Source organism: Anarrhichthys ocellatus, unplaced genomic scaffold, assembly GCF_004355925.1.
Source record: "Anarrhichthys ocellatus isolate YVR2014 unplaced genomic scaffold, GSC_Weel_1.0 scaffold15, whole genome shotgun sequence".
NCBI classification, from domain to species: domain Eukaryota; kingdom Metazoa; phylum Chordata; class Actinopteri; order Perciformes; family Anarhichadidae; genus Anarrhichthys; species Anarrhichthys ocellatus.
This window is the reverse complement of record NW_022280045.1, coordinates 4,091,792-4,106,501: the sequence shown is the minus strand read 5'-3', so window position 1 is coordinate 4,106,501 and position 14,710 is coordinate 4,091,792. Positions and strand designations below refer to the sequence as shown.

Genomic DNA, 14,710 nt, shown 5'->3' with positions numbered 1-14,710 from the left:
AGAGCGTTTTTTTCTCCCTTTTGTTTCCCACCACCTCTGAAACCAAACCAACACCCTTGTGTGTAGTGTAGTACAGAGACACGCAGCCTTTATGGGTTCCTTGCTGGTCATTCAGCATTTCATACATATTTTGTATTCTTATGAATTTACAAAGTATTGATGATTTGAACACATTTCTGCTTGTGTGGTGGGCTTTGTGAAATAGGATTAGCAGTATGATAAGTGTTTTGCTCAGTGAGCACTGTATGGTGCTAAAATATATTATTCTTGTTGTCATCATCACATGTATTCCGATGTCCCGTCTCGCCTGTGTCTGACACTCATCAAGTTTTTCTCACACGTTTTCAACGTCATAGGTCTCTCTCAACCTCAGCAGCCACAAATCTCAGTTGTGCCAATTCGACTGAACACGTAAAGGAACGCAAATTGAAACGAAAAGCTATATTTCACTTTCAGTGAGGTTTTCAAAACAGCATTAATACGAAAACAAAGCGGCCAACAATAGCAACTGAAAGTTGAGCTGATGTGAACATATATCAGTTCATTTATTGGAACCATCACATTTGTAAACATGTTCAACAGAGAGTTTCACATCCCTCTGAACATCAAAAGACTTTTGACTGTCACCTGATAGTTGATAGTAAGTTGATTATTGACACTGGACTTTCCATTTGAAGTGTAAACAAACACTGCATTGCATTTTGTCAGCATAACTCTCACAAAGCTCAAAGCTGGTGGTTACAGGAAAATACAGTCAGGTGGATAGTATAGTCCACTGTTCAAAGGAAATCCCATTTTTAGGGATTGAAAACCATCATTAATGAGAACTCTTCTGAATTAGAGCAAATTCAGATATTCCTGCAAATCATATTGTTGTTTTGTGGCTGCAATAGATCTGTATAAAGAGAGAAAGTCCAATGACTGACTTTGAACCATATTTATTAGCGTTGACTATGAAATGTTGTCAAAGAGTATATTATCACACAGTAACACATGAACTGAAATGTAAGTGAAGACAAGTGAATAAATGAATGATGAGTAAGCAGAATTTATGCAGGATAAATAAGTTTATTTATTTTTCGTGATTCTTGGAACCAAATGAATAACACAACAACAAATAGTTTCAAATAATATCATCATTGATAAATAAATAATATATAGTCTGTAAATACACTTTATAAATAAGTACTTTAACACATCATCTTGATGTAAAATATAAGTTACATGACTACGTCAATAATAAATATGTGCTCTTAAAAAGGGATAAAGTAGACTGGAGTGTTTTTTAGATTATTTCAATGTAACATGAACAGTTACTGTAGCTTGTGTGATCTATGTGTGAAGTGGTTCTGTATAGCTTTCTGAAACTACTCTATCCGTTGGAGCTCTATGTCTCATTTAGTGTGATCACCAGAGTTCATGTATGAAATGGCTCGGTTTATTGTGATGCTGCGCACCCGGAAGCCCTTCAGCACTTTGCAGAGGCTCAGTCTTTCTTCGTAGGTGCTTTTACGCTCTGCAGCAGCCTTAAAGAGAAACACAGAGGAATTATGAAATCATTTATTATAGCTTATTTATTCTAACTATGACTGTTTAAAGTTTGAATTCTCTTTTCAATCTTTGATTCCTTAACAAACAGAAAAAAAGGGCACATGTTTTTAGCACTGTGGGTGAATTATCTTAAATCCTGGTTATGACGTGAATTAAGAGATCTCTTACCTCCATTGAGGCCAGGTCCGTTGGCAGAGACCAACTGAAGCAGTTCTGTTGAGAGCAAATGTCTTTCATGAGCAATTCAATGTTTCACAAGATATGGCTATTCATCTAAACTCTGGGAGTTGATTGCGGTCATTCAGTTATCTCTTAATATCGGTGAGTGTTGTGTAAAACTGTACCTCCATGATCTCTCTGAGCCTGAACAGAACAGTTGGACCCAGTAAACTGTCAGGGTCCGGCTGAGCGGCGAGGAATTTATAGTAGTGATGCAGATCCTCCCCAATGTTTGTCAGACATGACTCCTGGAAGGAAAAACAGCAAAGACAATTGTCAAGACAACATAGAGAGTGTGTATACACTCACTGTACAATCTAATGTAGCCCTGTTGTGACATCCATTGTTTTGAAGCTCATAATGTTCAGTTTTTGTTGATACTGTCAGAAATGTGTAAATCCAATGAGATGTTTATTATTGAGGTCATACATTACATCGAGAAGTGTTTCTATTTTTGGTACTATTTACATACTGGACATTAGAAACACCTCATCTTATTCTTATTCAGTCCTGTACAACACTATCTCGAACTGACCTACAAAGGCTAAAACATACACCCCTGATTAACACCGATACGACCGTTAGAAATTAAACATTATAGGCGTTATAAAAGTACACTAAATGGCAAAAATATTTGTCGGATTGCATTAGATGATCTAGGTGTACCTAATAAAGTGGACATTGAGTGTACATATAAACGGTTGTTTCTTCCTAATTTAATGTCTACATTTAAAAGTCTGACAAAGATAATTCATCGGCTTTTTAAAAGAAGAAAATATGTGTTCTTAATACATTTTTCACAGAGTCAGAGCACAACAACCTACCTGATCAAATTCTGACTTGACTGTTCCTGAGCATGTTGATTCCTGTGGGACAAACAAAGTTCAATTTGAGGTAATGCAGCGATGCAGCCACAAAATATACATGGACATGAATACGTTTTTTATAGTAGTTATTTTGTTTTTAACAATAATAATAATTTTCATAACTTTTGCCATCTCTCAAATTTGAAATACATACATAAAATAAAATCATTCAAAAGAAAACGTTATTTTCATTCTACCTTTGGTGCACACACAGATGGCGTGTTGGTCTCTAGGTTCAGCTCCACACTCTGATTGATGCAGTCGATTCCAGTGAACAGTTTATTCTAACACATGGGAAGATTATGTTTTGAACCTTAATTAAATAAAATACACATTAAGGATCACATCTTATAAGTAAATTAAGTTTTGTTGGCATACCTGTGTGAGTGTGTCAGTGATGTTCTGGAGAAGCATCTGTGCGTATACAACACAGGATTCAGTCAGCGGTCCTTTACGCATCACTGGCACAGACTGGCTGACCTGAGGACAGGTGAGCATGAGGAGCAGCAGGACAGGAGTGAAGTCTGACAAAAAAAACAACAACAGAGTTAAAATATAGTAAAACTACAGTTTCAACTACTTTGTTGCAAATAGAAAATACTGTTCAGTCAGGTTTACATAATACTCACAGAGCTTGACGAGAGGCATCTTGGATAAGACTTCTGAGTCTTCAGTGTAACTGATTCAACTCAGACATCCTTAAGTGTTTTATACCCAAGCTGATGCAGGGGTTTTCCTCAACATACAGCAGTGTGTTCACACCTAACTGTAAATTGGAATTGTACAGTCAAGGTTGTGTAATTTTCCCCCATAGCACCAAATGCTTTGGTGAAACTGGAATTAACACAGAGTGATGAGTAATTGAGCTTCACTCTGGTTACTCAACTGTTTACTGTTGACATTTCAAGAGTGAAAGCATTATGTTGTATGCTATTTCACACTAATCCTGCACATTCATGCCTAACATCTGTTCAATATCTGTCATGTCCAGTGTATCAATAATCACAAACAAAACATACTTAATTCTATTCAAGTGTCAGACAGAAAAAAACACATCAATTGACTTCAACGTCTAGTACGATCTGATATAAGTTAAAAATGCCTTTTATTAGATAGGGATTCTTTATCAATTAATTATATATGATTTTTTTTCATGTGGTCCTGTTAGCCTCCTCGGATCATGACCTCCAGCATTCACTGGGGCGGTTTGCAGCCGAGTGTGAAGCGGCGGGGGATGAGAGTTAGCACCTCCAAATCTGAGGCCATGGTGCTCTGCCGGAAACCGGTGGATTGCTCCCTCCAGGCGGGGACGGAGTGCCTACCTCAAGCGAAGGAGTTCAAGTATCTCGGGGTCTTGTTCACGAGTGAGGGTAAGATGGAGCGGGAGATCGACAGACGGATCGGTGCGGCTGCAGCAGTAAAGCAGGCGCTGCACCGGACCGTCTTGGTGAAGAGGGAGCTGAGCCGGAAGGCAAAGCTCTCAATTTACCACTCGGTCTACGTTCCTACCCTCACCTATGGTCACGAACTCTGGGTCGTGCCCGAAAGGACAAGGTCGCGGCTACAAGCGGCCGAAATGAGCTTCCTCCGTAGGGTGGCCTTAGAGATAGGGTAAGGAGCTCAGTCATCAGGAGGGAGCTTGGAGTCGAGCCGCTACTCCTTCGTGTCGAAAGGAGTCAGCTGAGGTGGTTCGGGCATCTAATTAGGATGCCTCCTGGACGCCTCCAACTGGAGGTTTTCCAGGCACGTCCAACTGGGAAGAGACCCCGGAGAAGACCCAGAACACGCTGGAGGGATTACATCTCCCAGCTGGCCTGGGAACGCCTCGGGATCCCCCAGAATGAGCTGGAACATGTTGCCGGTGAGAGGGAGGTCTGGGTCGGCCTGCTTGGCCTGTTGCCACCGCGACCCGACCCCGCATAAGCGGTGGAAAATGGATGGATGGATGGATGGAGTTTTTTCATTGAAAACAGTGTTTGTTTAATAAGCTAACCAGAATGTCGTGTCATGTTTTCCATATATGTATAAAATGTGCTTTATTCATTTTTGTGTGAAAAAAATAGAAGTATTTCTTGCTATTTGACATCAAAGTTTAAGAAATCTATTTTCCAAACAATTAAAAAATTCTGGGCAGCCATCTGAGGTGGAAATTATGCATTGCTTCTTGCACAGTAGTTCAAGCGAGTTGAAGTATGTGTAAAATGTTAATTTTAAAAAAACAAGTTGTTTCAGTTATATTTTAATACTGATTATAGTAATAATCCAATAGTAGTTCATTTGGATCAACTGATCAGTGTAACTGATGGGACTATTTCTGTCCCCGCAGTCAAGAGTTGTTCCCCTTTTGCTTGTGGTAATCCTCCATAAAAAACTCAGTTACATAAGTGTCAACACAAGTGTGAATGAGCAGAGAAACTCGACTGCACTTCTGCAACTCTGAGGTTGAATTATGTGAATGAGAGCAGACACGATATGCTTTCCCAAGCATCACTCGGATGAATCAATTTCTATGTTAGTTTTGTAATGATTTAGTTTTACAGGGCACAAACACCGAAATGCAAATGAACTCTCATGAAAACCATCCAAATATAAACAAAGGTCACACACTTGAAACATTTATTACTGGAGTTTTCATTTTACAATCATCATACATTACATTTATCACTGAAGCATATTAGAAAAGAAAGTTTGACTTTGTGTTAAATAACATTCTTAAAAAGCTGAGAGTGAAAACACTTACAGACAACAAGGCATGTTCTTCATCCTTTTAATAAATTATCTTTTAACATTTACATACTGGACGTCCATAAATCCTCTGAACAGATAAATTATATATGTTTAGGCTGTGATTTATTCATATATATATTTTTTTCTTGTTTACCCTTTTTAAGCATTAGTAAATTGGGCACAACAAAAACGACTTTGAATATTTTTTTTATTTAGGGGCTGTCATGCCTCCACTTTTGCTTTTTTTTCTATCCCTATGTATTAACCAGTAAAATCTTTTTAAACCATTTCATGTCATTTTGTGTATTTTACCGAGTACATAAAGGCATTTGACAAATACAAATTTGTCGAAATGAAGTTCAAAATGTTGAGTACAGCTCTGTAATGCATCTTTAAAGCAGGTGGAAACTGTAGCAGCAATCCAAATGACAAGACCTCAGTGAAGTTGCTACAGCACTTGAACACCACTGTGAAGCTAAGCTGCAAATCTGCTCAGTGTTCATCATCTTCTGTTTGCAACAGCTCAGGGAGTAGTAGGTGTGTAATAGTGAATTTCAGTGATCAACAGCAGTGACACAGTGCCCCTAGTAAAAGTAATGATAAATAGGTGAAGAGAGCATGTCTACAGATGAACTGATCAATCTCTTGATATACAAACAAAAGACAAAGTGCAGTCAGGTGTGGCCCCTAGAAGTCATCAGACAACGGAGAAACAAGGCGTGCAGGTGCTCTCTCTATCCCAGAATTAACATGAGTGTACCGTGCAAAATCATGAAGCGGTAAATCAGGGTTAGGGAATGCAATTACGTTGAGAGGATTTCCCCCTAGCTCTATAAAATATATGGCATGAGTAATCAGGCTGAGTGAAAGGGAAAAGCCTGCAAAAAACTCAACAGTGTCCACACTGAAAGCAGCGACCACTCAGCTTCTTTTAGATGTCCTCTGACCTTTGACAACATTCTGTGGCGCATTACATTTATGTCTGTGTGTCAACACTGGGTACATGGTATATTCATTTCTCCGAAAAACAGTCAGCACAGATGAAGTTTCATTGGTAACACTGGTGACAGTCCACGGAGCAGGAGGTAAGATGGCGTGCAGACGGAGTCCTTTATTTAGAGATAGCTTTCTCTGCCTGGTGCCGCTGATGGCTGTGAGCGTGCCTGTCGCAATAGAGACAGGTAGTACGTTAGAGCGGTGGAGAATTTGACAGATATTTTCAGATAGAAAGACACAGAACAGAGAGGTGAGAGAAAAGGGTGATTCACCTGGTGAGGTCCTCTATGTCCACCAGCATGGCGTCCTGCTCCACATGCAGCTCGTCCCTCATCAACAGCAACTGCACCAGCTCTCCATTTAGACCTGTGTTCAGTTGATGGACGTGATTAGTTTTTAAATTCTGATATCGTAAAGAAACATGTTTTTCCCCATGGGGAGGACAGGTATGTTTGTATCATGTGTGTGTATGTGCATCTGCGTGTTTGATCCACTCACTCTGAATTTGTGAGTGTAAGTCATTTGTGATGACCTGCAGCTGTCCTAGACTCATGTCCCTCATGTCCCCTCGCCTCAGATTCCTCTTCATCAGGCCCTCGCTGATGTGGGGCAGATGGGGAAGCTGCATATGTAAATACACATGGACAGGAAATTACTGAAAGTCAAAATGTGCAAAAACGGACCAGAATTTGAATAAAGACTGAAACTGTTTTATTGGATATTAGTCAAAGTCAACTTGATCTATCTGGGTTTGCAAACGTCAAAATCATTTGTTCATAGTATCGGGGGTTTTCTCCTGGTCACACACACACACACAGTTATAAAAACTGACTGACCTTCTATTCAGCGAATGCAAGTCCCTTATGTCATTTTAATTGTGTTTACTGTAACAGCACGTTATAGTAAGTCATTCTATTTCCACTCTTTTTCCCCCTTCACATATGGTTATTTTATTGTCCTGGATCATCTCCTAAAAAGTATTTTTCAAAAGAACAGTGACTAACTCTCAATGACTAACCAAGTCAGCCACGGGTGAACGTCTGTGCAGTTGGATTTGCCTCTCCACCTCCACCTGCATACGGGCCATGGGTCGAGCCAGAGCCAGAGCCACCCGGGCCTCCTCCTGCAGCCTCCGCTGCACCCGCCAGAACCCCCCGCAGTCATCTAGCGGGTCTGAGTCCTCCTCCGCCGTGTCCCGGTCCGATAGCGATGAGCTCTGCTTGCTCTGGCGACAAAGAAGTGTAATTGATATCGTCAGGTGACAGCCAAAACGTTCTCACAAGTCGTTACTGCAAAGCAGTGAAAAGAGGGAGAAACACACATGCAGCACGTGCACAAAAGCACAGAGACTATAGAAGTTGTGCATACCACAGGTGACAGCGGTGTGTCCAGACTGGTCTCTGTCCTGCTGTCCTCAGCATCGCTGTCTTTGTCGCTGCTGCTGTCATTGACAAAACACACCTGCAGGTTCACCCCAGTCTGCAGCCTGAGAGGAAAAACACAAAGAGTGAGAGAGGTAATGTTGATTTTTAGTTAGAGACACTAGAAATGTCTTATAGAGAGAGAGAGGGAAATTACTGATTGATTGTTCTGATTTTGTTTACAAGCAAACTCAATTTGAATGACAGAAATCACATTAGGTTTGTATTTTTCTTCTTAACAAGGTGATCCGAAAAGATATATTTACAGAATTGTGCTGATACGATTATGAAGAGGGAAAAGGGTAAAGGCCAGGAGATATTTGGACACTAAAATGAATAACAAACAACACATTTAATTAACCATTTTAATTTGCAAAAGAAGCTAAACTATCATCAAAAGGTGTGGCAGCTCTCTATACTCATCTGTACATCACGTGCCAGATTCAACGGGGAATCAGCTGGATTGTTTTGTATGAAGAGCACTGCTGTGTCTTTTTAATCACAAGACAAAAGGTGACTGTTGACTCTCACTCCCGTTTAACACACTACATATTATTTCAAGAAAAGCCCATCGTTTTTTAAGATGCTCAACAAGTGGTCATGGGAATAATGACAGGGAGGGGTAATCAATAGCAAATACAATTCAGCAAAAAAGATAAATTGATGTGGAATAATGTCAAAATAATTACTGCTAATAAGGACATCCCTGTCCATATACTTTTGGTCTGAGGGTGTCTTTCATGGTTTGGGCGAGGCCCCTTCATTCTAATTACGGGGGAATCTTAACCCTACAGCATATAATTAAATGTTATGACACAATAGTGTGCTTCCGACTTTGTCGCCTAACAGTTTGGGGAGAATCCTGTCCTGTTTCAACATAAATGAGCTCACAGCTAACCCTATCCAGCATCTTTATAGCGTCAGGATCAACTGGAGCCTCGACTGCAATCCTGTGTTTATCGCCCAAATGTTAGGGCCCAACCTGACATCACCGATGCTAATGTGGCAATCCCTGAAGCGTCGTTCCAAAACCTTGTAGAATGCCATCCCAGAAGACTGGAGGATGTTATAGCAGCATATCTATGCTAAAGATTTTGAAATGATACGTCAAACAAGTGCACATGGGCTGTGTTTCGGTGTCCACGCACTTTTGGCCACAGAGTGCAGTGATGTCAGTGATGTCTCATTCTGTGACCTAATGAAGGTGGATCAAAAGCAATGCAATGCTTTCATGAAACAAATTAAGCCACAAACATAACATCAGGCTGTCCGCAGCAGTTGCACCTCGACCTCAGCCTTTCCAGGAGCTCAAATCACTCAGTTCCAGATTATGATACTCTGACTGAAAGAACCTAACAACCCAAAGTAACCGACCCCTTACACCGGGATGAGAACAATAGTGGAATTTCCACTCCAAACTAAAGTTCAGAAGGTGCACCCTCACCTCCAAGAGAGATCACATGACTCCAATTCCACCTATCACAGCGGCGCACTTATATCAGGCGTCACTTCTTCTTTCAGGAGCATTAGGGCCACAGACAGAACTTCACTTCCTCAAACAGCAGCCAGTAGCATAAGGGGGCAGCCCCCGTCATTTGATGTAAACGCTCCCTCTAGTGAAAAAAATCAAGTCACTGGAGGTCAACGCTGGCATGAAAAGAAAGCAGAATGGTGCTGTGTAGTGGCTTTTGTTAACCAGCTTGTGTCTGATGTAATGCAACTCCACTGCGTGTGTGTGCATGCCCCCAAAACCTCAATTTCAAATGTGAAATACCAATTCCGTGGGAAGATAATTTCGTCTAGTTTGTTTTCATCTGTCATCAACCTATAATTTCGCACTAATACCTAGTCACTGCATACTTGCCCTGTCTGTCAGATTGCGGCCCTTTTGGTTTCACCTGTCTTCTGTAATATAAAGTGCATTTATGTGGTCATGTTTCAACTGTTTGTGCTGATTGCATGCTGGTGTCTTCTATGATATGATTTTATGTTGTCTATTTTTAAATGCTTGTACTCCTCTAAGCTTTTTATCCTGTTCAGCTCTTGAGAGCATGTTTTGCTTTCGCCTGTTCTAATTGATCTGATATACATTTTGTGTTTCATTTGTTGTTTTAATGGAAACATTTTGACATCAGGCCGAGGGTCAACAGTTGAAAATGAGCCTTTTGTAAAACACTGCACATTTACAGTGATGTTGATCGATATACATCGGCCTCGAGAATAAATAAATAGAGAAATATTGGAGTTGGAATTGTCTCGAAGACTTAAATATACAAATATTTTTAGATAAATCCATAACTTTAACTTTATTTTTATTCCATGACACAATGCTGTACAGGCGATTAGCAAACTAAAATAAATAGAAAAACAGTAAATTGATGGAAGACTAATGCACACAAATTTTCTGAATGATCATATATCATAAATACTACTGAAACTAAAAATGATAATAATAAAAAATCTATAATAAGATTTCTCCCACCAACTGCTACAAAAAATATTACATGTCAACAGAACAATTTTTCACATATATATATATATATATATAAATATATCACGTAACAGACTTATCACGCAACAGAGGTTGACCACTGTGCCACCTCCGCTGCGCCTGCTCTTTCCATATACCACTTCCATTGTTCTGCTGCTGTAAATTGTTATGTCCAATGTCAGTTCCTTTGGAATGACTGACAGCACTGTGGCTTTCAGGGAAACCTCTCGTTTTTTTTCGGCATGTCTGTCTGTTATGTTAATCACTTGTTCTCTTCCTCTGTTTGTTGCTAACATAAACACAGACAAACGGGATAAATCCACTTACAGTATTTACTCAACCTTCTGTTATTGCACAAAGATGCACCGTCTATTACATGACTCACTGTTTCTAAACGGACTTCAGCAAAAGACCTGCTGTCATTTACTGTATTTGCACACGACACCTATGAACCAACGAGCCAATCCAATAAGTTTTATCTTTCTGATTTGTGTGTTTTGGGGCTCATAGTTCTTAGTTAGTAGATGAAGCTGAATAACTGAATAGCTTCCTTCCCTGGCTGTTAAATAACGATCATATCTGCGATGTAGACAGAGTTCAAGCTGTTGCAGATGCTACAAAGCTGTCCTCTCAGAACCATGTCAACTTTCCAAGAGCTATGAAAAACAGCACAGGTCTGCTTTTGTTTCTTTGATAATCAAAAGCGTTTTAAAATATTTTTCTAGATTAAGAAGTAAGAGAATTTCCTCAACATTATAAAAGAGCACAATCAAATTCATCAAATATGGAGAAATATTCATTGGACAGTGACGCTTCTAAAGACAGTGTGTGTGTGCTACATACATGCACTAATATACACACAAAAGAGGGTCAGACGGATATCGTTTGGTTTGCCAACATGATGTGCAGGTATATAATTAAATGCCTTGTCATAACGTCTATATGAGAAGGTTCCTTACATAGGCAACATGTGAAGTCTACAAAACCTGATATTAAGTTGTGTATTCAGTCTTAGAAATACATTAATAACGTTGTCTGTGTATGAATAATTAATTCAACGTAGGGCGTATCTCACTGTTTCCCAGCTATCTATCCAAGAATAACTTCTGGAAGAACATCTAAAGACCTCAAGTGTCAGCTGTGAGAAGCTAAGACACAAATATATTGCTGCCAGCCTTCAGAAGCCTTCATTGATCAAACCCTAACAGACTCTCTCTCACACACACACACACACACACACACACACACACACACACACACTGGATCTAAACCCACCGGGAGGACAGGCCATTCTTGCTGCAGCTGGTGTAGATGACTGGCTCGTCGTCATAGAAACTGCCAAAGGCAAGTTTCTGCCTGATGGACTCTCTCTCGTTCCTCTGGGCCTGCCAGGAAAAAAAAGAGGAAAATACATGAATATGAAGAATATTATTAATAGTGCTGCTAATGCTTTAGTTCCATCAGAGCGGGACACACAAGCGAGAAGAGATATTAAGCTGAGTGTGTAGAATGCTATTTAAATTAAGGGTATGAATACATGTATTATACCAAATGATAATGCACTTTCTGGTTGAGAGGAGGAGGAGGAGGAGGAGGAGGAGGAGGAAGGACAAATAGGGATTACGTAGGCAAAGGTATGGAAAGAAGGGAGCAAAATCATGTAACCCAATTTCCTGCCGCTCACACGGATAACCTAGCTGTGGGCTCATATGTGGCATTGCATAAATATGTTACTAACGAAGCTTAGCTAACATATTTATTATAATAAGTTCCTTCTATTCTACTCTATCATAAGCTTAGATAACAGGTACAGACATCCCTCCTTACATAACACTTGTTTCTGTCTCTAAATAATCAGCTAACCCTAAAAACATCAGGTCTGAATCATCGGTACAAAACTGTTTCATCCCACCATACACAGAAAACTGAATATCCTGGTCCTCCTGTTACACAAGCGCTACGATAAATACTGGACTGCATTTGCAATTAAAAAGGCACATCTGGCCGATTCAGATGGTCTGATTTCCTCCCACAGTTCAGAGACATGCAGATCATGTAAAATGGAAACTCTCAGTTTTGCATTTGTCTCTCTCTCTCTCTGCGTTTGCTCTGTTATAGACTGACAACTTGAACACCTAAACAAGAAAAGAATATCCATACTGTTTATATGTGTTACATGCCATTAAAGTAATTCTAACCTAATACAGCAATCTTTATGGTCTTTGGTTAATATTTGTAACCACAGGACTATAATTGATGTAAGACATCAATAACGTTAACAATATCTTTTGTAATAGTTATAAATGCTGTGCCATCCACCTCGTGCTGATGATTAAACACTGCATCATTCTGCTCTGTTTGCCAACTTCCTGTATGTCGTTAATCTCTCCTCAGTCATTTTCTCTCTTCTCCTCCTGTTTGGTTCATTTCGACCAGAAACGTTGTTTTACTTCTCAGCATCTAGAAGTTTCACTGTCCTCATTTTCATTTTGTCCCCTTTCCTCCTCCTCCTCCCCCTTTTCCTTCTTTTTACGTCCTACCCTGAATCGTTTTATCCTTTCAATGTATCTCAGCTTCCAGTGTAGCTGCTCCTAATTTAATTGTTGTCAACTAAGAATATTTTTAGGTCATTTGAGCTGTATGAGTTTCTGGTACACCGGTCCAAATCCAAGTCTTGAAGTCTCTCAGTTTTTGTCTTTAAATACTGAACAAAATGTTGCAGCATGACATGATTTTCAATTTTGGCACCATACGGAAAGTGTTTTTATAGTGTGGGATTATGCCAAGTGCCCATATGTCCCAATAATGCATACTGTGTGAGTGTGTGTGTGCCTGTTACACACTGCCATTGAATACCACCTATATGTCAATATTCTCTCTCTACCTAAAAAACAGCCCAACACCCTCTCTCCTTTCTTGTGACGCATCATGAGGCTGTGATGTATAAGAGCATCACAGCTGAACGCCTTCCCTCTCCCAACCAACGCTCTGCCTCCTGCTCGTCAGACAGCTGGTTCAGATGTCCTCCTTAACAGCCGACTGTCTACACACACACACACACACACACACACAACCTATTTTACACTCCCAGAAGAGGGAACGTGGTAGAGGAAAAGCACTTCATGGTTGCTGTAAATGATGGAGAATGATTTAATTTGTGGAACGGAACAAAGCACGTTACATGATTACACACGTATCCATCAAATGAGCGATATCAAATTTGACTGAGGACATGTAAAAACACAGAGAAACCCAGGTGAAGATCACACATGAGCACACCCACGTCACCTCACAATCACGCTCACCCATTATGTGTGACTCATCTACAGCAGCTCGCCCGCGATGGATACCCATCATGTGTACCTGTGAATATTATCCTACACCCTCAGAATCACTAACGCATACAAACATCAAAATCCACACACCTGGTAAACGCGTTTCTCCTGGTGCACCATCCTTCAGCGCATCGTACTGAAACAGCCGCCCTGCCCTTCTCTACACTGCAGTGAAGCTAGACCCGGGAGACCCTCTCATATACTGCAGCTCCGTGCAGGAGAGTAAGGGAGGGAGGGTGGAGAGAGCAGTGAGGGGAAGGGGAGGGGAGGGGAGGCAGCAGAGAGAGGAGGGAGGGATGGTGGGGATGTGGGAGCAGGAGAGGAAAGAGTGGGAAGAGACGGAAGCAGAGGAGAGAGAAATGGAAGGGAGAGGGAGGGGAGAGGCAGAGCTGCTCAGTGCTCTCCTGATCTGTTATCTGTTCCTCCATCTTCCTCCCTTGCTTTCCTTCTCCTTGCTTCTCCTCTTCATCTTTCTTTTGAATCAAAGCTGCTAGAAATCTGTGCCCTGATAAGAGGAGACAGGTCTAAAAAGATTACAGAAATAAGGGCACATGATTGGTGATGTATGATATGATGGGCTAAAGGTCCAGGCTAAACATAGCATGATAAATGAGACTGCAACACTGGAAAACAAAACCATTAAAAAAAAGGCTGATCAATAACAGCTCCTTTAATAAATGTCAGCTCTTTTGAGCAGCCCCGACATGGCGTCTGCGTCTGCTCGTTGACCCAAAGCGGAGCCATGCATTTGTAATTGCACGTTATCCGTTTGTTTTGCCTCCTTAAGGAGTCTCCTCCAGCTCCATTCCACATCACAGATTCAAGCGTGCTGAGCCGTAAGAGAGCCAAAGAATCACAGGGGAGTACGTGCCCACACGTGCGAAAAGAGAAAACATAAACACAAACACACACACACACACACACACACACACACACACACACAAACACACACAGTTAGTTCCCACAGTGCTGTGTCACAATGCAGCAGTGGGCTTAAAATGGGATTAAACAACATAACATTTTGAGTCATCTTTCATCCTTCATCAGGATCAGAGGCCAAATATCCTCAGCCCTCCTATTCCACTCATTTCTCTAACGCACACA

The 14,710-nt window shown here is 40.7% G+C and overlaps 2 protein-coding genes across 3 annotated transcripts; both read right to left on the bottom strand.

Annotated features, from left to right (window-relative positions):
* Nucleotides 1–1,352: 1,352 nt before the first annotated feature.
* On the bottom strand, nt 1,353–3,306 carry LOC116387837 (interleukin-12 subunit alpha). The gene is made up of 7 exons (XM_031855260.1): nt 3,266–3,306; nt 3,015–3,160; nt 2,834–2,920; nt 2,595–2,636; nt 1,896–2,018; nt 1,720–1,764; nt 1,353–1,526 (listed from the first exon to the last, which is right to left on the bottom strand). The coding sequence occupies exons 1-7, from the start codon at nt 3,282–3,284 to the stop codon at nt 1,395–1,397; spliced, it is 594 nt and encodes a 197-aa protein (XP_031711120.1). The 5' UTR covers nt 3,285–3,306; the 3' UTR covers nt 1,353–1,394.
* A 1,929-nt stretch (nt 3,307–5,235) lies between these two features.
* Nucleotides 5,236–13,889, bottom strand: LOC116387836 (schwannomin-interacting protein 1-like). Of its 2 annotated transcripts, none has more exons than XM_031855259.1 (7): nt 13,697–13,889; nt 11,547–11,656; nt 7,728–7,845; nt 7,378–7,584; nt 6,858–6,981; nt 6,632–6,725; nt 5,236–6,514 (listed from the first exon to the last, which is right to left on the bottom strand). In XM_031855259.1, the coding sequence occupies exons 1-7, from the start codon at nt 13,724–13,726 to the stop codon at nt 6,475–6,477; spliced, it is 723 nt and encodes a 240-aa protein (XP_031711119.1). In that variant the 5' UTR covers nt 13,727–13,889; the 3' UTR covers nt 5,236–6,474. The 2 variants fall into 2 exon arrangements, with proteins under 2 accessions (XP_031711119.1, XP_031711118.1); XM_031855258.1 differs by having other exon boundaries at nt 5,236–6,526; nt 13,697–13,887.
* Between the last annotated feature and the right edge of the window lie 821 nt (nt 13,890–14,710).